This window comes from Synchiropus splendidus, chromosome 13 (genome assembly GCF_027744825.2).
Source record: "Synchiropus splendidus isolate RoL2022-P1 chromosome 13, RoL_Sspl_1.0, whole genome shotgun sequence".
NCBI lineage: Eukaryota > Metazoa > Chordata > Actinopteri > Syngnathiformes > Callionymidae > Synchiropus > Synchiropus splendidus.
The window spans coordinates 9,241,782-9,266,515 of NC_071346.1; the positions used below are offsets into that span (position 1 = coordinate 9,241,782).

The 24,734-nt window shown below is 45.0% G+C and overlaps 2 protein-coding genes across 10 annotated transcripts; one reads left to right on the top strand and one right to left on the bottom strand.

Annotated features, from left to right (window-relative positions):
• The first annotated feature begins 2,238 nt into the window (after window positions 1-2,238).
• On the top strand, window positions 2,239-21,244 carry LOC128769419 (oxysterol-binding protein-related protein 1-like). Of its 8 annotated transcripts, XR_008416392.1 has the most exons (28): window positions 2,239-2,528; window positions 2,588-2,673; window positions 2,731-2,805; window positions 3,903-4,014; window positions 4,095-4,180; window positions 4,374-4,518; window positions 4,607-4,674; window positions 5,567-5,611; window positions 6,162-6,235; window positions 7,008-7,071; window positions 7,148-7,249; window positions 7,320-7,445; window positions 7,525-7,603; window positions 7,835-7,941; window positions 11,868-12,036; window positions 12,819-12,999; window positions 13,829-13,904; window positions 14,035-14,169; window positions 14,389-14,486; window positions 14,589-14,771; window positions 14,995-15,102; window positions 15,855-15,944; window positions 16,248-16,374; window positions 16,448-16,564; window positions 16,635-16,758; window positions 17,110-17,200; window positions 17,522-20,780; window positions 20,848-21,244. XR_008416392.1 is itself a non-coding variant. In XM_053883114.1 (27 exons), exons 1-27 carry the CDS (start codon window positions 2,405-2,407, stop codon window positions 17,622-17,624), a joined length of 2,895 nt encoding a protein of 964 aa, XP_053739089.1. In that variant the 5' UTR covers window positions 2,239-2,404; the 3' UTR covers window positions 17,625-20,811. The 8 variants fall into 8 exon arrangements, 1 of the variants encoding a protein (XP_053739089.1); XM_053883114.1 differs by lacking the exon at window positions 20,848-21,244 and having other exon boundaries at window positions 17,522-20,811; XR_008416393.1 differs by having other exon boundaries at window positions 2,415-2,673; window positions 2,735-2,805.
• On the bottom strand, window positions 17,977-24,465 carry LOC128769421 (tetratricopeptide repeat protein 39C-like). Of its 2 annotated transcripts, XM_053883115.1 has the most exons (14): window positions 24,145-24,465; window positions 23,343-23,391; window positions 23,135-23,263; window positions 22,335-22,449; window positions 21,872-22,247; window positions 21,588-21,756; window positions 21,423-21,516; window positions 20,572-20,679; window positions 20,400-20,509; window positions 20,220-20,343; window positions 20,058-20,155; window positions 19,886-19,990; window positions 19,777-19,815; window positions 17,982-18,941 (listed from the first exon to the last, which is right to left on the bottom strand). In XM_053883115.1, the coding sequence occupies exons 1-14, from the start codon at window positions 24,291-24,293 to the stop codon at window positions 18,852-18,854; spliced, it is 1,755 nt and encodes a 584-aa protein (XP_053739090.1). In that variant the 5' UTR covers window positions 24,294-24,465; the 3' UTR covers window positions 17,982-18,851. The 2 variants fall into 2 exon arrangements, with proteins under 2 accessions (XP_053739091.1, XP_053739090.1); XM_053883116.1 differs by lacking the exons at window positions 22,335-22,449; window positions 23,135-23,263; window positions 23,343-23,391; window positions 24,145-24,465 and having other exon boundaries at window positions 17,977-18,941; window positions 21,864-22,000.
• Window positions 24,466-24,734: the final 269 nt, after the last annotated feature.

Here is a 24,734-nt window from a genome sequence, read left to right on the forward strand (position 1 = left end):
TAAAGTAAAATGTGAAGCGGCGTTCTCTTCCTCTGACACGAGGCGGTCCTCGTGACCTTGAGTGCTGTAAACAGGAGTGACAAATTTCCTCTAATGGTGACCGAGCGTTCTACAAAGTTTCCCAGCTGAAGGAAGAATAAAGGGAATCTAATCTGAACAAAATAAAACAAATGCTTTTAAGCAACCCAACACATTTCAATAAAAGCATACATTTTTGGAGTCTGAATAAAGGTTAAAGTCCAATTCTTTTCAATTCTACATTGAATTTTTTGTTTTGTTTTGGACTCCCACGCTCCCTAGTTCTCCCCACTGAGTGAGTCTGAGTGAATATATTCGATCTTGATCTAGTGGTGGAGTCAAGACTGCAGACCTCTGTCACGTGAACACCTTAAAACCTAAGGTGGAACCCAAACAGGTAACTGCAACGCTTGTTTTTGCACTCTGTGACTGGTTAGCTAGGAATCAAAGGTCACACACTGCAAGCCTCAAACATTTAAATGTGACTTCACTTCTCCGTCTTGCAAATGCAGCGTCCCTGCATTTGTGTTCCCCCCCTGAGCAGGTGTTTGCTGTATTTTGCCTCCAGTCTGCAGGGGCTCTCGGGGGCCCTGGTCAACACATGTCCTCAGCCTGATGAAGTGGCATGTCCACTTTGGCACGTTCCTTCTTCACTACACCACCACCCGTCACTTTGCCCAGGGGTTTCACTGCCAAATACTGGGTCCCAAAAAGAGTCAACATTTAGAACTAATGCAGCCAAATCAAAGCTTCCCAGGTGTCGTGAGGCTGTTGGGTGTATTGACTTGTGTCACTCCGCTCAGCGAACACTTCCATCTAGCGTTCAAGATTGGAACTGCGCCTTTTGGATGCAAACGACCAGCAGACGCCCAAATGTAGCAGCTGGTGGATCAAACCTCAAATAAAACATGGACCCGGGAAGGATGTTTATGTTCGCTGTTGTTTTTTGCATCACATTTTAACTCAGAATTTTACAAAACAAAGGCTATTTTCTTCCCGGAAAATAAACCATGGCAACACAGAGATGACAAATAAGAATACATTGGTTGCATTACTATTGAGGGAAATTGCTATTTTAACATTCAGCGCTCGTAGGCATCGCTTTGAGGAGTATTCATCCTCAGATCAAACGCACCGGGGGGCAATAAAGGGGGACTGTCACAATTCCACAGTCAATCACTACATTATATGCTCGCCGGATTTCAATTAATGTCTATGGTTGAAATCGGGGTGGTGTGTAGAATTACTGATCGGGATCAGTCATTAACATTAATATTGGCTGTGATATGGGATGGTCACTACAGTGGAACCTCGGTTCTCCACCACAATCCGTTCCAGACGGCCATTCGAGAAGCAATTTGTTTGAAATCTGAATCTATTTTTTCCATTACAATGAATGGAAAAAGAAATAACGGGTTCCAAGCCTTAAAATAGTCTTTTGTAGGAGTGAATGTAGAGTGTCTGCTGCAGGTGCGCTGTTCCTCTATGTGTGTGGCCGCTGCATGTGGGAGGGGTTGCCGAGTGAGTGACGTCTCTCCAGAAGTGAAGAGGTGCCCGGTGCGTGTCCAGCTCTGAATGTGCGCTTCTGTGCAGTTTGGCTGTGACAAAGTCATAAACCAAGTCACGCTCTCCACCTCAATATGAAGAGAAAACAGTCAGTAAATGTAGCTAACGGGACACGTCTGCATACAGAGGCTGCGTTATACACAATAACAAAGCGCGTTGTGGGTCAGATGATCGGTCCGAGCACGTTATGTTTTTTCCGGCTTTTTTCGAGTTCTGGATTTTCGTTCGAAATCCGAAGCAAATAAATCTCGAAATTTTTGTTCGAACTCCGATTTGTTCGAAGTCCGCGACATTCGAAAACCGAGGCACCACTGTATCAGATTATGGGATCGTCTGTTTTACAGTCATTTTCAGGTTTTTTTCCTCTCCTCTTTTAATGCTTTAGCATTAGTATGTTTTGAGGATGAAGACAATTGAGTTTGTATGTAATATCTTCACAGGGATTTTATTTATTTATTTTAAACAAAGCAAATCGTCTTAAATTTCGAACACAATGTATGATATAATACCTCGAGCTTTTGGCTGCATTTGGAGGAGAAATTACATTAAAATAATGCATTTATAGTTAGCAATACTTGCGCGTGTGCTGGGTGGCCGGACAGGGAACGCGCCCATCCTTCTTACGCACCTGCGCCGCCACGCGCACTGATCGCTGAGCAGCTGTGGACTCGCAGCTGTTCAAACTTGTCAACTTCAGACTGCAGCTTTAAGCTTTCGCAACTGCGATAATGTATCATGGAAACTTAAAATAGTAAGTAAGAAGTCCGAATAAATAATTTTCTTCGTTAAATTCCTCAACAAAAACTCTTAAGAAGCAACAATGGAGGCGAAACCCTTCGGAAATGAACTTCTTGTTTTGGCCAAAGAGGGACGTTTGTCTAACATTCAGGAGCTTCTTCAGCGGAGAAGCCACCACGACGCCCCTCTGGACATCAACTGCAGGTGTAAGTAAACAAAACAGCCGCCGCTAACGTTAGCTTAGCTGACCGTCTGTTCAATGTAGCCGCAACTAAAGAGCACTCGGGATGGACGCCGCTGCACCTCGCCTGCTTCTTTGGACACAGGGATGTGGTGGAGGAGATTCTGAAGGTAACACTTTCGTCGTTTTATTCTTTCAAAATATGATGTATTGAAACATGTTCACAGGCAGGAGCTGCTGTGAACCTGCAAGATAACATGGGCGAAACTTCGCTCCACAAAGCAGCCAGCACTGGAAGAAAGGTCATTTAAAGCTTACTTAATAAATAGAAATGAAAAAGTTACATTTTATTAATGCCCTTATTTAGAAACAAACGACTAAATCAGGTGTATATATATATATATATATATATATATATATATATATATATATATATATACACACACACACACACATACAGTGGGGCAAAAAGGTATTTGGTCAAAAACAAAAGTTCGTCTCGACACTTTATGGCATACCCTTTGTTGGCAATGACAGAGATCAAGCGTTTTCTGTAACTCTTCACAAGATTTTCACACACTGTTGTAGGTATTTTGGCCCATTCCTCCATGCAGATTACCTCTGGAGCAGTGATGTTTTGGGGCTGTCGCTGGGCAACACGGATTTTCATCTCCCTCCAAAGATTTCCGATGGGGTTGAGCTCTGGAGACTGGCTGGGCCACTCCAGGACCTTGAAATGCTTCTTATGAAGCCACTCCTTGGTTGCCCGAGCCGTGTGTTTGGGATCGTTGGCATGCTGAAAGTGCAGCCACGTTTCCTCTTCAATGCCCTCGCTGATGGAAGAAGGTTTTCATTCAGAATCTCACCATACATGGCCCCATTCATTCTCCCCTTTACGCGGATTTGTTGTTATCATTTTGAACCCACAGCTTTGACAGCTCTTTGGTCTTGCCCATAGTGGAGTTTGGAGTGTGACTGTTTGAGGTTGTGGACAGGTGTCTTTTATACTGATAACCAGTTCAAACAAGTGCCATCGATACAGATAACAAGTGGAGGACAGAGGAGCTTCTTAAAGAAGAAGCTACAGGTCTGTGAGAGCCAGAAATCTTGCTTGTTTGTAGGTGACCAAATACTTATTTTACAGAGGAATTTACCAATGAATTAATTAAAAATCAAACAATGTTATCCTCTTAATGTTTTTTCTCATTTTGTCTCTTGTAGTTGAAGTGTACCTACGATGAAAATGACAGGCCTCTCTCATCTTTTTAAGTGGAAGAACTTGTGGAATACTTTTTTGCCCCACTGTGTGTGTGTGTGTGTGTGTGTATATATATATATATATATATATATATATATATATATATGCTTTTTTTAAGGTTCATATTCTGTTCTCTTGCAGGAGATAGTTCTTCTGCTGCTGCGCTACGATGCCTCTGCCAGCATCATCAATGGGACGGCACAAATCGCCAAAGATGTGACGGACGATGATGAAATAATCACTATGCTCGAGGGTATATGGCTGGACAACAGAGCATCAAAGGCTTGGCTGCTGGTTCAGTCTCTGCAAAGCATCATTGTTTTGTTTGTGCAGCTGCTGAAAGAAGAGAGGCGAGACGGCGGGAGGAGAAGCTTCTGGAGGCAGCCAGGGAGGGAGACATCAGCGGCCTGAGCAAACTGGTAAAGGAACGAAACAGCTGTGGAATTCTGGGGACACAATTGGTCATCAGTAATGTAGATACCAAACACCCAAACAAACAAGCACTTTGGGGCGAAGTGCCTCAGTAGCTGAGGCATATTTGCAAATGTTGGGGCCTCTGACTGTGCTGAGACAGTAATGCTGTGGATTATTTGTTTCACTTTATGCCTCAAGCTCAGCAGCAGTGAAGCTCCAGACATAAACTGCAGAGACTCGGTGGGAAACACGCCGTTGCATTGTGCTGCCTACAGGGGGCAGAGGCAGTGCATCATAAAGCTGCTCAAGTCTGGAGCGTGTCCAAATATGAAAAACAATAATGGTATGTCCTGGGTACCTGAATCTTTTCATTCTAAGTGTTCGTTGTGATGTTGTAGTCGAATGACTAAAGAATAAATATTGTATTTCAGAGCAGACGGCGGCAGATCTGGTCCGAGCTGATGACATCAGACAAATACTAGCCGCATATCAACTCAAGGTAATGTTAATAGCTCGAAAAGTTTGGGTTAAAGCGGAATCTATCCATTTATTTTCTTGGTTTTGGATGAACAATGATTTATGAATTTATGAATTTAAAATGTGTAAATGATGGGAATCGGTCCTTTTTCAGGATCCCTCAAATATTTCTTGAAACAAACCTGTTGTCTAATAATTGTTATTGTTATTGTATTGCTCAAACTTGTCAACTTCAGACTGCAGCTTTAAGCTTTCGCAACTGCGATAATGTATCATGGAAACTTAAAATAGTAAGTAAGAAGTCCGAATAAATCATTTTCTTCTGTAAATTCCTCAACAAAAACTCTTAAGAAGCCACAATGGAGGCGAAAACCTGAGGAAATGAACTTCTTGTTTTGGCCAAAGAGGGACGCTTGTCTTTCGTTGTGATGTTCTAGTCGAATGACTAATAAATAAATGTTCAGGACCCCTCAAATATTTCTTGAAACAAACCTGTTGTCTAATAATTGTTATTGTTCTGTCTTTAAAAAAAAAAAAAGCTTAAGCTCCACCCCTTTTACTTGGTTACCCACGAAAGCTCTTAGAGAATTAAATATTCCATTATTTGTTCTTTGAGTCAGTCATCTTTGCGAGCAGGAAAAATAGTGTCAACTGCAAAATTCATGCTTCAGTGTGAAGTTGCATCAAAGGTCAGCATTGCTCTCCTGCATGACCTTAATAAGGTACAGCTCCATTACCCTCAACTTCCTACTTCTCCGTGCAAATCGGCGTTTCTTCTGCTTGCCCACATGTGAGAAATGTGAATTGGCAATTGAGAATAAATGAACGCTTCCTTTATTCACCCGCTTAATTATTAATCATAGATTTTGCAGCACTCCATGTGCAGAAGTCTGACTTTATCATATCCTTCCAAGGAAGAGAGCAGTGTGGTGCAGAAGATTGAAGGGCCGCTGTGGAAGGTAGGCAGATGTGTCTTCTTGGTCTTTTCAGAATTACCCTGTGAAACAGAAAACTGGCTAATAGACATTGAATGTGTTTTTTTTTAAATATTTTGAGTGCCACTGAAACCATAAATAAACATGTACACGTAGTCGATTACATACAAAGAGGACCTAGCTGGTTTAAACATGGCTTCACATAACTATAGTTTTAGCGCGAGTGCACTGGCTTTAAGTGTTATTGCCAGTTGAGATGAGTTTTATCTTTTTTCTCTTGAATACCTCGTCGCAGATCTTGGCTTTTTAATTCAGCAGCCTCAAAGTTTTGTCTCTGTTTCTGCTGGGTTTTATTGGAGTTAGTAATGGGTCGCAGCTACTGAACAGAAGAAGAAATCTCTGCAGATAAATTCCTGCCCAGCCTACTCACTACATGTTAGTATGGAAGAGCTCATACGAACAAATATATCATGCCAATTCAAGTGTGAGCAAGTTTGAAATCTAAGTAGTTATTACTAAAAGATGGAACTAGAATGAATACCTTCTCTCTCTGTCACTCTTTACTCCCGAGCAGATGTCACGCTTCCTTGGATGGCGTCTTCACTGGGTGGTGATTGAGGATGGGACACTCTCCTGGTACCCCAAGCAGTAAGATGTATTTCAGCTGTTTGTATACGTCAAACTCTGTCTAAATTTGACCTAAAGTGTCCCCACGGTTCATCGCCTACTCTGCTTTCCCGATTCATTTGGCAATGTCTGTTTTATTAGAGTTGAATCAGTAGTGAATTTAACTTTCTCCACATTTTCCCATTTAAAGCTACAGGCCACTAAAAATAACTTAGCGGTCCGGATTTGGCCCCCGGGCCTCGAGTTTGACAGTCTACAGGTACAAACATGATCATTCTTTACGTGTGCTGGTTATGAAGTGGAGTATCTTCTATTACAGAGGTGGGAAATTACATTTCCTAAAGGGCCACATTAGAAACGGTAACTATTGTGAGGGACCATCAGCAAAAGAAAGACGGCAACGACTTCAAAACATGAATCAAAAATATCCAAAATATATACAAAATGAACCTAAAAAGATTAAGTGTAAGTAGGGATGTTAAAAGGTGTAAATATGCCATGAAACCAATTGAAATATTTCATTTTATATGCATTTAAATAGAAATAAATCAACATAGTTATGGACCAGAAGCCATTTATTTCAAAATATATTCTCAATATCCCATCAGTGTATTTTGAGTAACAAGAAAAGCAGAAAAGAAAGTTAGTCTTCAAACAAGAACATGCTATGTTTACTGCTGAAGTGGTGGTGGTGGTGGCTAAAAGAGAAAGAACCAACACAGGTCTGCTCTATTAAGTGTCATTTATTGAGCCACTTTGCTGTCTTAAGTTGTGTTTGTGTTCCATTTTGCAGGACTGATGCAGTTGCTGGTGTCAAAAAACAAGGCACCAAGTCTCTCTCTCAGGCCTACTGCATGGTAGGTAACAGAAGGAATGGTCAGCGGTATTTTAAGAAGATTTTTTAATGTCATGAATGAAGTTTTTGGACGTCAGGTCAAACCCTGGGATCATTGCTTCTTCATGCTCCGCTGCTGCGATGACTCGCTGCACAATTTCAAAGTTCCTTCCAAGGTTGATTCAGTGGCAACAAGAAAAGTAAGCAGAGGACAGAGCAGAGCAGCCGGAGCAGACAAGTATTTCTTATGAATCTTATGTGTTTCGTTAGAAATGGCTTGACGCCTTTGAAGCCCATTCTTCGTACAGCACCCGGAACAGCTCCCTGTGCCAGATTACAGATGACATGGTTCCAAACAGCAGCACGGCGGTGGAGAGTCTCACTCAAGCCTTGCAGGTCAGCCAATTCCAACACGTTATTTATGGAATGGAGACAGTTCTTTTGTGGTTTTACAGCCGATGCCCTGCTCTCTCAGGCAGCCATCGTTCACCAGCAGAAACTGGAGAGTGAAGTGTCAATATTCCTCACCATGGTGAAGAATGAAGACCATTGTGGTGAGTTTGATCATGGCTGTTGTCATCGCACAGTTGGGAGCATTTGGTCATGGACTGATGTTTTCTAAACGCGTACCAGAGTTAACCCTACAGTGACGGGTGAACGGAGAATAAAACATGAATTCACAATCCTATTCTATAAGCGGCTCAAGTGTCAAATGTAATGTCACCAAAACAAATGCCGTGGTTGTAGTAATTTAAATTTCAATAAAGGTCTGTTTGTCTCTCAAGCACTGGCTGCTCCTCTCCTATTAAAAGCCAAAGAAACAAGTGAGCTCTCATCAGAAACCTGTGCTGCCCTGCATCTCTGCCTGGAGCTGCTGTCGAAGCAGGAGGAGGTCAGTGATCAACACTTATGGAAAAGCCATAATATGCTTCATAAATTGTGTGAAACAAACAAAAAGGAGCCCGGTGGCAAGGTTAAACACTCGGGGCCGAGTCTGCCGGAGACAGGAAGCTGCTTATTTTATTTGGCTTCTGTTTTTCACCTGAGAGTGCCCGACTCTTATTAAGTGTTGAGATGAAAATAAAAGTTTTGTCAGTGTAGTAGTACACAGACAGTCAGGATATCGGTTCTATAGTGGCTGTTGGGGAAAAAACAAACTCTCTACATACAGCTTATTCATGTATTGGTTTTCTTTATAGGGTAATCTGATCTAAGATGTGCTGTTTCAGTCTGTATTTTTGTGGTTTATCATGTTTGATTAGAGATGACGCAACCACGTTCATGTCAAAGTGTGTGTTAAAAACTAGGAGTAATACTATTTTTTTGGTAAACTAATGTGTTAACTGATCGCACTCATATAAATGTTTCAATGTATCATTTTGTTTTATATTTCAAATGTCTTTCTTTGTCATGAACTTTCTGGTTATAACATGTAACAGTACTTTATTTCATATCGTGTTTAGTATTTAAAAAAAATTAAATGAAAATTGGCAACAAGTTTGTAGGAACATTATGAATTCCAATGAAATATTTACTGTCCATTTGTTATTCTCAGACGCAAGATGAAAATGTCCCCTGCAAATGAAGATTTGTGAGCGACATATTGTGCAAACCCCCCCCTATTTCTCTTCTCAAAACTCTCCAGAAAGTGAGATATAATGGTTCATTTTAAAAATAAGAAACTGATGAAATGCAGTCCTTCTTAAATCCCTGTGTCTGGAGAAGTATGAAGGAAAAAAAGCTAGTTATTGCTGAATGTCTTCCAGGTAAAAAAAAACGTTGCTGCCTGTTTAAATGTCCGAACCACCATTTACTCAACTGCTCTCATTCAACCTATGGGCCCTGATGAATCATCAGGTATTGTTCAAGCCCCTCCTTTTTTCCTGGTGTCTGTTCATGGCTGTCACCTGTACAACTACTGTCCCCGCCTCGCCCTCCGTAGGAAGTAATGTGAGGTAATCGCTGGCCCGTCTGTTGAAAGGACAATGCAAGATCCTCTTTTATGCTTGGAACAGCATTCGGCTTGCAGAGCAGACCACACACACACACACACACACACACACACACACACACACACACACACACACACACACACACACACACACACACACACACACACACACACACACACACACACACCGGCTCCCACTCTGGGGAAAGGCTGACTATTGAGAGAGGGAGCTCAAGTGTGTGCATATTCCCTGCCTCAGAGAGTTTGCATGCATTCATCATCACATACTCGTCGCAGGCTCGCAGGCACATTTCCACATTCGAGAGCAGCAGGAAGAGAGAACCAGGGCAGCGACGTCAGCGCAGGTAACTCTCCCACCATGATTTGATTCTTTCCTTTCCAACTTTGAGACGGCGACGGTGGCTTTCGCCAATCCTGTGCCAGAGAGATCGGTTTGATTTTATGGTCTTGTTACGTTGAAAATGTTGTGTAATGATATGAACCATTTGACACGGCAATGGTTTTCGCTGATGGCAGAGTTTGCAACTCTCCTCCTAATTGCCATATGTTTGCACAGCCATGTGTGTATTTCCGAGCTCCATTATTGCAGCATGAGTTGGCGACAGCTGCCGCCCCGTCACTAGGAATACGCTGGAAATGTTTCCTGCCAAGAAGCGTGAAAAAGCAAGTCCGTTTTCCTGCTAACAAACAAATTGTTTAGTGGCGCTAACAAGCACTTAACAACCATCGGTGTGACCCGCTGCTGTCGCGCACTAACTGGATTATATTGTTGAACTGCTGAGATTTGCAGGTATTAATGCTAATTCCCTGATCTCATTGCCTCATTTCAAATCTCTATTGTTGAGGCTGTGGCTGTATCTGTTCCACGCAGTTGCACTTTCAGGTGCGATTCATTGCTGTCAGTGGTTTTTGTGGCCATTACTGTACTATACTGCCTCTGTCAGAGTGGCTGCGGTCTGACCCACTTCTCATCAGCAGATGATGCAGCGCCATAGACCAGAGGCGGCGCACAGCGTACAGAAGTTTAAACGCTCCTAACAATTCGGTTTCAAGTCGCTTCACTAGTGCAAGAGCAGAGATGTGCCCCACTTCTCTGCCAGGAAAACTAATGGAGGCTTGACAGTGGCAAACAGATGAGAAGACTGTCTGTCAGTGTGGAGGCTGAGGTGCAAACATATGGCTTTTATCTCAGGACATTTACTCAACCTCCACAACCTTTGGGGCCAAATATCACTGGACTTGGGTTCCTGACTTGACTGTCAGCCTCTTCTTTTAACGTGGGATTTTTAAAACACGCTTTAATTGAAACACAGTTGACATAGGCAATTGTCATTGACATTGTCTCTGGTTTCTAAGTAAACACAAAGATGAGTATGCAAAGCATAGCCTCCAAGAAAAAGTCCAACTCCAATGATGTTTTCTCCTTAACATTGCTCCTCTTTGGCCTATTCACAATTCAGAACGATCCTCCGGCATTGTAGCATTTACTTGATCTGTAACACACGTTCACTTCTCAAGTTAGGAGGACTTGTGGAACAAATATTTTAGGAATATTTTATGATGTACAAAGGCAATGGGACAGCACATGCCTCTGTGTATTGTATCTCCCAGCTGAAAATTTCTGGCCATAAATTTTGATGCAGAGAAACAGAAAAAACGATGCTGTGAATAACTGAACCCAAAAATTTATATATTTTTTTGACATTCATTTGTATTTTATGATTTTGACAATTTGTCCATTTGTGTCATACACATACGAGATGAGTTATTTCGGGCCTACCATAACATTATGACCCTTTCTTTCATATGTTACCGACAACAGCTGTTTTGACTGTTTACGTAGTCAGTACTTGTTTAACAGAATTTTAAAACTATTTAAGAGGTAAAATTGGAGGAAATCAACCAATTAAGTTTAAGTTTAAGTTTGTGACTTTGTTTTTGTGAGCTCAAACGGTGTGTTCCAGGGATCATAACGTATTCAGAGAACGTCTCTGCAGCATCCAAAGCAAATTTTAGAACAAAGTTAGAACTCCCTGCCTCGGGTTGTTTGCCAAGGAGAAACATCCCTCCCAGGCTTTAGCTGCAACTCCGGCACCCAGCATCAGTGGTGAGGCTTAAAATAGCTCCCTTTTTTGTCCAGGCGAGAGGAACTGGCTTGGTTACTTACACAACAGAGTGTTTCGTTTGTGGACGCACCAGCTCATGGGGATGGAGACATGATGTTTCAAACATCATACATTCCTCTGGTCACTTTCATAATCATACCTCCTCATTTCCTAACCATGCTGTAGATGCCAATCTGGCTGTAACTGGCTCACACATCAACCGTCTCTCACAGGTGATGCCTCTGTTCTGGAGGAATTATATATCATGTCTGTTAATATCGATGCCACTTCATTTAGTGGACAACAAGCAACCAAAGAAACATGGCAAATGCCTAGTTTCTGCTGCGTTTTAATAGTGACTTTCTCTTTGTTTTGCTACTTGGATATGAGCCTTGAAAGAAAACATCACTTTTATATATTTTCAATTCAAAAGCAAAATTGTTCTTCAGCTGCACTGAACAATAGGAAACAGTGGTCTAGTGTGTCCAACGCTGTCAGGTTCAGGTTGCGTCCAGGAGACACTCAATCCCGGACTCTGTAGCGCACACAGAAGGGTGTTTGGTTCTGAGTGCAAGAAACAAGATCGGTGGGCCGGGTCAGATCACTGACCTGCTGTCAGAACCAGGCAAAGTGTGGGAGCTACCTAACAGATTAATTGCTTATTGATCTGTGTTTTGGTGGCGTGGTTGCCTGGAGGTCACATGAGAAACGACTGTCAATAATGTATAAACGTGTGTTCAGGTGTGGAGCCTGAAGTTGGAGCAGGAGGAGGAGAAGAATAAGGCTCTGAGTGAAGCTCTGCAGACGTTGGCCACCGAACATCACGAGCTCAAGCAGTGCCTGAGTAAGAGCAGGAGGTCATCCACTCTCAGCACCTTCACTGGAGAGGAGTTCTATGATGCTCTGTCAGGTCAGCAACTGTGCTTGCAGCGTGTTCAACCTGTGTCTTCTATCGTTGTTCAACTGTAACAGCAGTTTCTTAGACAAAGGAGTAAAAAAACATTGGGTGAGGAGAGCGGATCAACGAAAAAGTGAAGTGAGGAAATGCATTTACTCATTTCAAATGTGTACTCTCATACACACATTCATCACACTGCTCCCAACATTGGCTCACTGCTCTCACAATAACAAACACACACACACACACACACACTGATGCTGTCATGTGTTGTGTGCACCAGTGAGCGGCCACTCTCAGGCCCAGCTGCATAATTCATGTATTGCCCGGAGTTTTCTGTCACTGTCCCCTGAAGGCTTTTAACCACCTGCTGTATATGAAATATTTTTCTCATACTTGCTGGTCTCCATAAAACCAGCGTTTCTGCTGAGCCTGGACTGTGCTGCCGCCTCTCAACTCCCACTTGAGCTCCCTTAAGTCAACGCAGTGAGACGGCTCTGCCCTGGTGTTTGCCAGTTTCTGTCGCCCAGGAGAGCGTCGCAGCCAGCGATGCACAGGACAAACAATGTTGCAGGGGGAGTGAAGCCTCTCATTGGATTGGAACACAATCCTCAGGTGTGGTTTGTCTGGCAACAGGGAGGGGGGTGAGGAGTAGCTGGGGAGTAACTCCAGCTTATTTGTGAGGGGAGTGTTGGTGAGACTGCGCGGCTGCCTGCTTTCCGGCCTCGCCACCCGATCCCTGCGTGCGTCTGTTTGGCATGAACAGGCACCTGTTCCCTGTCCTCGCCCTGCAGAGTCGGAGTCGGAGCTGTCTGTGAGCGGCTTCCTGTCCGTGTCCTGTGAAGAGGACGAGGGGAGAGACGCCCCTCTTCTCAGCCGCCGCCCCCCCAGCGTGCACAAGGGGGCCACCGGAATGTCTGGGGACGGTAACCATGGCAACAACCCATCCCAGTACAATGGAGTGAAGGAGCACAGGTGAGACGCTCGCCAGTCCTTGTTTACTTCCTGAAAAAGAGTGTCAACATCCCTGTTTCACGCTCATGATTTAGATTGACAGTCGACATGAGGAGCGGTGGATTATCTCTCCGCTCCATTGTGGTACTAGTGTTTTTGTTGAGATCCGCCTCTTTTGTTTTACCTGACAAGCCTCGGGGGTCGTGGTCGCCTCGGCAGCTGTTGTTTTGGGTTGGTTGGATTGGGCAATCTTTTTTTTTTTACGCCTGCGCTGGCTTGGTCGCTCTGCCTTCGTCCAACAAGTGAGCCATGAATAATTTAGCCTCTCTGGCCGAGAGACGGGAGAGGAAGAAAATAGTGGACGCTGCGCGGCTGTGTGCGGTTACGTGTGTTGCATTAAAGATGAATGGGTTGCCTGTTCTTCAAAGTGAGGTTGTAGCTATGCAACAATATAAGCCATATTAAAGTTCAACTCGTCATTCATGTTTACACATTTTAACAAATGGACTTAACTGAGAGAAACACCAAGCTGGCTATCTGTTGGGGAAAAGAATGTGGGATTGAAATAAATGTCTGACTCTTACTACCACTTCTTCACCTTCTCCATTTCATATAACTTCAATTTTAGGGTGTTTTGACATCAACATATAAATGCTGAAAACACTCAATGGTGAAAGCAATGTACAAGCCTAGTGTCTTCTGTTGCTGAAGGGAACTCTCAAACACAGTCGAGGAAAGGCTCACTTTCATTTTCCACAGAGGCTTCCTGCTTTGCTGACCTCCCCTTCTCCAACACCCGACTGATATTCCGTATGATGCTCAATTTATTTGTCCGTCTGGTTCCCCACAGACTGTGTCTTCCGGCTCCCATGTTCTCCCGGAACGACGTCAGCATCTGGAGCATTTTGAAAAAATGCATTGGCATGGTGAGGCCCTCCACTTTCTTGTTATCATTTCATAACTTGCTCGTCTTATGGTGTACGTTTTGGGGAGGTTTCTGAAGTCAACCGTCTTTACCTGGCTATTTAACCATGGACAAATTCTTGTGTTTGACAGGAGCTGTCGAAGATCGCCATGCCGGTGATCTTCAACGAGCCTCTGAGTTTCCTGCAGCGGTTAACAGAGTACATGGAGCACACCTCCCTCATCCACCAGGCCAACGCTGCCACCGACTCTGTGGAGAGAATGAAGGTCAGTGAGTGCTTTTTAGACTCTTGTTTGATGATAAAAAAAATATAATATAATACACACAATTCATTCAGTTCAGGTGATGGATGTGGGGATTTTATGACAAAGCTACATGTTCTGAAGCTGAAAAGTCATACTTCACTAGTTTTGACAAGTGGATCCAGCAGTGGTGTAAGCGTGTAGTCGTCTACTTTCATTCTGACGCTTTCTCTTCTTGTGCAGTGTGTGGCAGCGTTTGCTGTGTCTGCAGTGGCATCACAGTGGGAGCGGACTGGGAAGCCCTTCAATCCACTGCTTGGAGAGACTTTTGAGCTCATTCGGTAAAACAAAGTGCTTAACATTGGGAGTGGATGCTGTCGTGTGAGTGTGCGTCTCTGTGTTGAGTCCATAACCTCCGCCACTCTGGTTTTGCTCTGCATCAGAGACGACTTGGGCTTCAGGTGGGTGTCAGAGCAAGTCAGTCATCACCCTCCTGTCAGTGCCTTTCAAGCCGAGGGCCTCAAGGAGGACTTTGTCTTCCACGGTTCCATCTGTCCCAAACTCAAGTTCTGGGGGAAAAGCATCGAGGCTGAGCCAAAAGGAATCATCACGCTGGAGCTTCCAAAGTGAGTTGGAAACCTCTGAGTCTTCAGAAATAAGATGCAGCATGATGCTAGACAACAAGAGGAAGTGAGTCTGACCATGAATATGAGTCTTTCACATTGGGTTCAGACAAGCTTCAGAGTACAACTGCTGTGAGGAGACTAACTCTCTTAACTTCTGTGGCTAAAACAAACCTGTCCGACTGGTTGGCTCATTGGGATTCATTTCTTTCTTCCGTCTTCACAGATATAATGAAGCCTACACCTGGACTAACCCCACATGCTGCGTCCACAACATCATCGTAGGCCAGCTTTGGATCGAGCAGTACGGCAACGTGGAAGTCATCAACCACAAGTAAGACGGACTCCACGCTTCTCTGTTGTTTCGCCTTCGATGCTCCGTGCTGTGGGTCTGTCTTGATCATGGCCACAGAGATGCTGGGCGGACTAGTCGTGTCAACGCCTGAGCTCACCGAGGAAGGACAGTGAAAATAGATGAATAGAGCGGATGCTAGGGAAAAAGGGACGTGTGTTTGGGAGTGACCCTGATGTAACAGCAGGGTGGGAGCCTTTGCCTTATGGGTGCGGTGTGGAACTACGTAGCAAGACGACTTCATATTTTATAGTTCATCTTTTTTTCTTTTTTTCCAAAGCATAATATGCAGCAGTAGGTTTTTATGGATTCAGTTTGAGGGTGACCAATATTTAGAGTGCAATTTAAGCCTCAAAACTTTATTGAAATATACAGAGGTTGGACAAGCTTTAAGGTGTTTCCATTATTTTGTCCAACCCCTGTATATGTAAATATATATGTAAATAAATGTGACCAAACCAACTCTTGGTAATTGCTGGTTTAAATCCAAATATGTGTATTTATAAGTGGTCAGCACTGTGTCCACAAATCAGTTTAGGATGTTCAGTAAGATGCAGCTTTGGTGTAAAAGAATACGGAATAAAAAATAATAAAAGAAAAGAAATACACACACATACACACATAATCCACATCATAATAAAAAAACAAAAACAATATTTACTGGTTTAAAGGAATAATTGATCATTAAATTGGAATATATACATGATTTATATTTAAATTTTTTTGTTCCCCAGGACTGGAGAAAGATGCAGTATGACATTCAAGCCTTGTGGTCTCTTCGGGAAAGACCTGCACAAGGTTGAAGGCTACATTCTGGATAAAAGGTACAATGATATTCTCAGTTTCAAAAAGAAAAAAGCTAAACATAGCAGCTTAGCCACAGCATTTCCTCTGGTTAGCAATTCCAGTAGTTTGAGAGATGCAACTCAAATTTGAAAAACAAATATCCACCACATATGATAGTGGACGCTTCGATGACAAAGAAAGTATGTCAGCACAAGGCAATGATAAAATAAAATAAAAAACAACTGATGTGTAATAAGCTTGTAATCTAAAAAAACGGATGTGTAATAAGCTTGTAATCTAACAAAGCTGTTTGTAAACTCACCCATCTGTTTTGTCCTCAGTAAAAAGAAGTTGTGTGCGATCTACGGCAAGTGGACCGAGTGTCTGTACACGGTAGACACTGCTGCCTTCGATGCTCACAAGAAGTCTGACAAGAAGAATTTGGAGGATAAAAAGACCAACAAACGGGTATCACTCTCTTCTGAAGGAGGTTTTTGGTTGAAAGGTGCGCTAATGTTTCTGCTTCTTTCTATGTCCTCAGAGCACCGTCGATCCGGAGCCGGATGAGGTTCCCCCTCCGGACGCCGAGACGGTGCAGGTCATACCAGGAAGTGAGCTCATCTGGAAGATCACTCCACGACCAGACAACTCTTCCAAGGTGTCATCTGGAAACACTGGCTCTCAGCCATCGCGGAATGCTAACTGTCCTGGTTTTGCTCGATCCGCAGTTCTATGCGTTTTCCACGTTTGCCATGCAGCTGAATCAGCTGGAGAAGAGCATGGAGGGAATCATCCCGAGCACTGACAGCCGCCTCAGACCGGACATACGAGCCATGGAGAATGGAGACATTGGTGCGTTTTTGACTGGCTTCTTTAGCAACCTCAGCCCCAGATCTAGGTTCAAGTGACGGAACACTGAAGTGAAAAGGATTATTTTAGAAATCAAATCTGAATCAGTCGCACTCAGCTGCCGTTCACTGGCCATGGTTGTCATGGCGCGCATCGCCGGGATGTGTTTCAGCAGGAGGATATTTCCTTCCCAATAGCCAAGTGTAGAAGAAGGAAAGTTCAGATTCAACATTTTGAATGAAGATGTAAGAATCGCAGGAGCCGTATTGGTCTGGATCCATGGCAGTCTATACAGTATATATGGCAGTGAGGCACCACAGTGGTCATAATGTTGTGGGTGTTTAAACCTCTCAGACGTGGCCAGCGCGGAGAAGAAGAGGCTGGAGGAGAAGCAGCGGATGGCCCGAAAGAATCGCAGCAAGTCGAGCGAGGAGTGGAAGACCAGGTTAGTGCGCTGTGTGTCCCTCTGCCGCTTCACCCACTGCTTTAATATCTGTCCTCATGTTGCCCTGACTCGCTCCCCCTCGACTGTTGCGCCTGAGAAGGAGCCCAGCGCTCGGACCAAGGTTCGATTTCTTGAAGCTTCTTTTCTTGTTGTGAAGTGCTGCGCTGCACCGCCCTCTAGCGGACAGGACTCCAGCATGACGGGGGGCTTCTCACTAGAAAGGGAGTGTGTCGCCACACTCTGACGTCACCTGACTGCTGTGCTTGTCCGTGGTCACGCTGCTGTCCGTGTTGATGTGAATCCATGTTGTGGGCTCCACAGGTGGTTCCAGCAGGGGCCCAACCCTCACAACAAAGCTCAGGACTGGCTCTACTTGAAAGGCTATTGGGAGCGGAGCTACACGCAGCTGCCGGATATCTACTAAGACGCAGAACAAACAAGCGGGTAGCAAACATTTGGATTCTTGTTTTACCTCTGTTGTTTTTATCAGGAGGCGTGGCGGTGTGGGATGCTGTAGAATAGTGTAAAAAGAACCCACCTGTGGGGCGACAAAAGCACAAACCAGCGGCGTAGTTGTTGATCTGAGCCGCCCGAGCGTCCTGGAAGGCTGTCGCTGAACGACTGGAATGTCATTTCCGGCTCATAAATGCTCCAGGAAAAGACTTGAAACTCATGGAGTGTAAATACATCTACATTGTAGCGCCTTCAAAGTAGCTATAGAAACGTGTGTCTGTGTGTTAAGGCTATGCCAAAGTTATTTATAGTTTGATTGTATGTAGTATTGAATCTTAATATCACTGTAACTATGCAAGCCTCAGACGTCCAGTTCAGGTGTGGACAGTAGCCGCTGTAGTCTCCTCTTAAGTACCGAAATAAACTCTGGGTTTTAAATGACTGACTTGTATTTTAGTTTGGTCACTTAATGTAGCATGTTAAAGCTCATCGTCTTAGAACTTTTTTCCTTTTAGTTGTTCTGTAATGTTAAGTCATACTCTTTAAAGCAGTTTCCCAGCAACTGAAGAACACATTTTAAATACAAAGAAGAAACATTTTTAGTGTGTCATGGCATGTTTTTAACAGATTTGACCTTTTTTTCTTTCCCTTTTGTCTTTCTGATCAGTTGAAACCAGAAGGGCACAGCTCTTCCTCCATGTTTGTAGTCCTTGACAGTCATTCACTGTAAAAGCGCTTTGAGTCAGGCGGCCATTTTGCAAACTTTAACTTGTTAGAACTTTCAAACTCCATTAATATCTATGAATTACATGAGGAGTAAATTGAGCTCCTGCACGTCGGCCCCTCCCAACAGTCCTGAAAGTCCCGTGGCCCTTTAGAATTCAACTGCCGTCCTGTCACAGTCTGTAAACCCAACACTAAATTGAAAATAAAATGAAATATGATGAAATAACTTACTTTAATTCTCTTAAAAAAAACAGTCTCCACTGTACACAATTTCCACTTAAAGTCTCATAGCGGGTGAAGTGAACCAATAAAAGCCTCTGTAGAGCAGAAATATAAGAATCCAACACTGAGATAAAAAATAACTTTGGCTCAGCTAAAACCCCACGTGGCGCCATGTTGTCTAAGAGAGACGAATGAAATCTGTCCGGGAGTGAACTGTGGCTCTCGCTGGTCTTCCCTGGCAGACCGGGTGTCAAGGTGGGGCTGTGCTTTTCTTGGTGGCCAGGGCGGAGTGGATACGCACGTGCAGCCTGTTCTCAAAGTCGTAGCCCGCAAAGTCCTCCTGAGAAACACAAGCCACAAACCTCTCACTCGCTGCTCATGATGAGTTATGAAGGTTAATACTGCAGAAGTCAAGTTTTTACCAGGTACTTTTTTTTTTTTTTTTAAATCAACTTGTACTGTGACTGGTGGTTATAGTACAAGATCCGTGTCATATTACCTTATTTCTAACAGTATTTGGGCTACTTTGTCGCAAGGGTAAGTACATGTAGTTTAGCCTGGTAGTACCACAAACTAGCCACCGTGATATCCAGACTATAAGACGCTACTTTCTTCTCACACTCTGAACCATGTGTCTTAAACAATGTTTCATGCTGCCAAGATATTGCGTTTGACCGCAAGGTCACAGGCGTTTTATGAACACTGAAGCGCTCAAAGTGCAGTTTTTTCCCATGTGTATTACTTCTTGCCACACCACAGTCCAGAAGTGGCCCAGAGTTAGCACATTTTAACGTAAAGTAAAACTGTAATTTTTGATGCACCTTCAGAACGTCGCAAGTTTGTTTTTATCATCAGTTTTCAAAACTAGTTTGAAGGTGATGCGGCCGCGTTTTTAGGGTGGTACAAGGAAATGAGTGACCAGTCGGGTGAGCCACGACTGGAGCTGGCACTTCATGACAGATGATGATGGAGAGTGTGAGACTTGCTTGGAAGCTTGAATGAGCTCAAACTCATGCGACTACCCAGGACTGTTGCTCGAATCTTGAAAAGTTAAACTCCAAAAATGCCCTCAAAAGCAGTTGAATGAAATGATCTCTCCCTTAAACTGTATTCTACTAGTGTAACCAGTCAACTGAATGATAAATAACCAGCTAAAGTCACAAAGTGGAACCAACCTTGGCCTGCAGCATTAGCGTCCATCCTCTGTCTGCTGACTGGAAGACAAAAAAACAGTCATGTTGTCAGTGTTCTGGGGCGGAGCAGCCGGCTCTCGCTGTGACTCACCTCTGGGGTGGTGAGCAGCACGCAGCCCAGTTCGTAGCAGGCGTACGGCTGCACGTAGGAGTTGCTGAGGAGGCCCACCTCGTCCTGCGCCGCCAGCTGGAAGTACTGCACAGAGAGGAGCATTAGAGTCTGAGGAAGGACGGGGACCGGCCTCCGCGCAGACGAGCAGCACCTGAGAGGCCTCTTTGGTGTTGGTCAGACATTTGCTGATGGCTCCAAGCAGCAGGTTCTTCAGCCCAGCACTGGAGAGGTCGTCCACACCCTGGAGGACTGAGAGCAACCAGTCAGCAGCAGCTTCTTCTCAACTCCTCTGACCCTGCAGTGGACGTCCAACCTTGCATCATGATCTGCAGCTTGGCTGTGGAGCAGTTGGGCAGAGCCTTCCACAGATACAGGACCTCGATCATGGACAGGACACACAGCTCTTTGGTGAGACTGGAGCTCCGCAGCTTCTCTGCCTGGAGAAAGGATTTGCAGTGAATTTGCAGCCAAAGACGGCGCATTGACAACTCACCTTCTTCATGGAAAACAACTCGATCTGGTTATTCCGCCGCCTGAAGAGCTTCTGGACGTCCCTGAACACAGCGAGCGCCCCCTGCAGGTCACCCGTGGCTCCCTGACAGACTGCACCAAGACGGAGAAATGTCAGTGAGGAGGCGAGTTACACGCCGGGTCTGGACTCGTACCTCCAGTCAGGTATGCGTAGTAGCACTGGGACCATCGAGACTCCATCTTCAGCCGTTCAAACGCTCGGTAGGCGTCGCCGTAGTTCAGCTCGATCATGCTGCACCAACCTGGAGAAGACAGAGACGCTTGAAATGAATGGTCTCCGTCGGCTCTGGAGAGCAGCAGCTGGACTGCTGTCCCCCAATGAACAGATGGAGAAGAAAGGCAGGTGAGGAAATGACTTGCCAAGTTATCATGGTTTGAAGAAGGAAAAGTAAAATGTATCTATATTATAGGACCAATGTTTATGGGCATGTTCCAGGTGATGAAACAAACTCAGCTCAACTCATCTCAGTCAGATGTTCCTGTACAAGCTTGAATCGGAGGCTCCAGACAAATGAGTGCAGTAGCACAGTAGAGAGACCAGTGGGTTGCTCTCTGGGGTGACGGGCTCACTTCAGTGTTGGCTGCTCTGAACCAACATCCACATTAATCCATCACCATCACATCACTCATGGAGAGGAAGTCAAAAAAAGTCAATCTAACATTACATTTCAATCGTAACTTGTTAAATAAAGACAACTATGGAAGATTCTTTTGTCTGGAGAGGGTTTTCTCTCTGTCCAGAACCAGAAAATCTAACTAAGATGCATACATTTTTGGGACTAAGACTTCCCAAAAGTAGGAAATAAATCTGGGAAAATCTTGTCAGGTGCTTATTCCAGGGAAAGAGTCGATCAGACTCAATATTGTTTTGGCAGCAACACAAGGCTGTGCAGGTTCCCTCCCTCCCTGTATTAGAGTGGAGAGATGATGGTGGTGACCTTCGCTCCTCGAGAGGAGGAAGGTTCCAAGAGGAAAGGTGGCTTACCTATCTCATACAGGCAGATGTGCTGGATCTCCCTCTGCTCAGAGGCCAGGTCCAAGGCGCTGCTGAAGGACGTCAAGGCACAGGTGATCTGGCACTAGAGAGAAGCAACACCGGCTCAGTCCCAGTTGAAGACCCAGTTAAAACTCACCCGGGGCCGGACCCTACCTCCAGCCGCTGCACTCGGCCCTTGAAGAACATGAAGAGAGAGGAGTTGGGGTAGGTGGCCTCCCTCTGCTGAAGGATGGACTTGGCCTCCCTCAGTCCAGCCTGCGTGTCGTGGCCGTCCAGGGCGAAGAAGGGCTGCACTACCGTGTGGTACCACAAGAGGGCCAGGCTGGACATCAGCAGGAGAAGGGCGGCTTTAGGGTCTGAGGCTTCCAGAGCGGCTTTGATACACACCACGCTACGAGGCAAAGCAGGTTCACGAACAAACTCACTCACACACTCACGTAGCTAGAGGCGCCTTCATGTCCTTGCTCTCGCTGGCATAGCTCAGTGCCGCCAGACCCTGCAGGCGGTCACCGGGGAAACCCAGAAGGTTGACGATCTTCAGGAGGTGCGGCGGGACCATGGAGATGCAGAGGTGGAAGAGGCCGTAGCCGAAGCTGACGGATCCCTTCAGGCGCTCCAGAGCTTCCGGGCTGATCCCTTCCGGGCTCTGGGAGGGGCTCGACCCCGTGGATAAGGAGCGTTTGTGGTCGGAGGATGAAGGTCGCTGGGATGAAGGTCGGCGGCGGCCGCCCTCCTGCAGGTGCGTGATGTCGCTGTAACACTTGTTGTACATCTTCCAAGCCTTTCGGAGGATCCAGCCGCCTTTGATGTAGGCTGGGAGATGCAGGAGCAGACCTTCAGTGGCTGGAGAGAGTCACCTGCCTGCTTACAGAGCGTGAAGGATTTGAGGGGCCAACACACCTGACAGCTCCTGCTTGATAAAGGAAAGCACGGCCAGGTAGACCTGGCAGTCGGCGATGATGATCTGCCTCTGGAGTCGGTCGGCCGCAGCTGAGCCCGACCTCTGGGAGTCCACCTGCAATGACGTCCATTCAGCCAACGATAACGTCAATATAACAGCTTTGAAAAGACCTTCGATGCAGTGAATTCTACTGAATCATTTTAATTCATTTCATAAAAAAAGGAAACAGCCAGCACCAAAGCATTGTGTAAAAAGTATATCAGAATAATTCATCAAAATTTAAACCAAAAATGAAACAAACAAAACATGAGGTCAATAAAAAAACATGACATGGATCAAATAAAAAGTGTGTATTAAATAACCAAAAATATTCAAAGAATATACTCCAAAAATCTACATGGGAGAAGGGGGGAAGCATCGATATTTTATTTGATTTGATTAGCTGAATATAAATACGATTTCTAAAATTTCTAAAAAATAAAAGACAAATAACAGACATTTTAAACGCTCAAAAAATATTCCTTCACACTTCATTCACGCTAACTGAAACCTCAATGAATATTCGAAAAAATATTTCATCAAAAAATACAATTTAAAATATTTAAAATAAAATATTTAAAATATCAATGGATTAAATAGATGTCAATCGTATATGGCGAATAATGAAGTGATTTCAAAGAACAGTTGAGGTCAGAAGAATGAAATATCATGTAAAATGCTTGACAATAAAAGAAGAAAAAGAACGTTTCAGACGTCAGATCACATTCCAGCACTGTGGAAAGCGTCGGCGTTGACTCACGTTTCTTTTGATCTTGTTTTTGATGGTCTCGATCACGCTGGAGTTCTCGCTCTCGCACAGCTTCTCCGTGGCCTTCAGATCCTCCAAGGCCATCTGCATCTTCTCCTCCTCGAACGTCATCATGGCGTTCTACGGGCAGCAACAAGGCCCATTTCAAAACCATCCATTCCACACTCACAAGCATCTGCTCTGAAGTTTCTCCACTCACCAAGAAACTCACGAAACTGGAGCCGAAACTCATCAAAGGGCTGTGGTTCCTGTCACAAGGCGGACGCCGAGTTAACAAGCGGAACATTGCACAAGTCAAATTCCGTGACACTGAGTGACCCCTGAGATGGGAGGGGTCACTCTCCCATCTCAAGTCAATACACAGCCAGAGCTGCCGCGTGCGCATCTTTCGCTCCCCTCCATCGCTTCTCGCTGACCCGGTGAAAACAGGATGAGATCCTCGGATCCGTGCGATTAATGAGAGAAGTGACATTTGAGGTTTCACCAGGGGACAGGACGCGCGGCGGGAGGGCCCCTGCAGGGGGGGGGGGCGCACGCGCTTCCACACGCTCTTCAGTTGCTTCAGTTTCATAACTTCACTCACTTTGTTATTCAATATTCTTTGGTGAAAAGTGAATCCAAACTATTTCAAAAACTGAGGAACATTGGCGAGCGATCAAATCTATTTAGATGCGTTTTGAATGAGGGGAAACTACCTCAAAGTGTTGCGCGTTTTTTCAAGTTTACTTTAGAACAGGTTACCTGCAGCGACCAGGTGAGTCTCAGCTAGAAGCCGACTCATCCGCAGGGGCTGCTCGAACCGAACCGAGTACGTGAAAACCGAGTGGAACAGGCAGGACAGGAACCAGCCGGTTTTTCCTCGACACCGTTTCTAGCTCGGAGGCTCTTATGAGCCGAGGGGGAGACAGATAGTTCGGGTGAGAACAGGTTAATGCAGCGTGTGACAAGCTCGGCTGCAGCAGGAGGTTCTGAAAAACCCAAAGCGGCGGCGCGGCACGGACCTGTAGGCTTTGAAGAGCGCGTCGCTTTCTTTGAAGCCATTATTCAGCAGCATGTTGATGCCTCTCAGCGCCAGCTCCGCGTCGTTGGTCAGGTCCGGCGCCGCCGCCGCCGCCGCCGCCCCCTCGGCAGGTCGCGTCGGTTCGGCCATGTGGACGAGACAGAACCGGGCCAAGGAAGGAGGAGAAGACCGGGTGCGCGTGCAGGTGGAGGAGCCTCAGCCGTAGTTCCGATAAAATGTCGTCATTCTGGGCTGTAGTTGGATTCTCTCTCAGTGGGTTCGAGCCCGGTGTCTCCGCGCAGCGTCGAGGTTCTGTTCTGACCCGCAGTTGGCTGCTTCTCTGGCAGGAAACATGCTGCGTTCAATTGTGAACCGGAATTGACAAATATCGAAGCGCCAATCAGATTAACGCTCATTTTCTTCCACAAAAAAAATCAGGAGCAAATCATAGCTGCCATTAGTTTCACGTTTAACTTAATACGTGGATGCACGGGTCCGAAATTAGTCTTGGAGATATATTTCCGCAGAAGTTTTAGTAGTTACATAGCTGCAGTGAACGCAACACTTTGGTAGGCGTGTCTAGTGGTGATT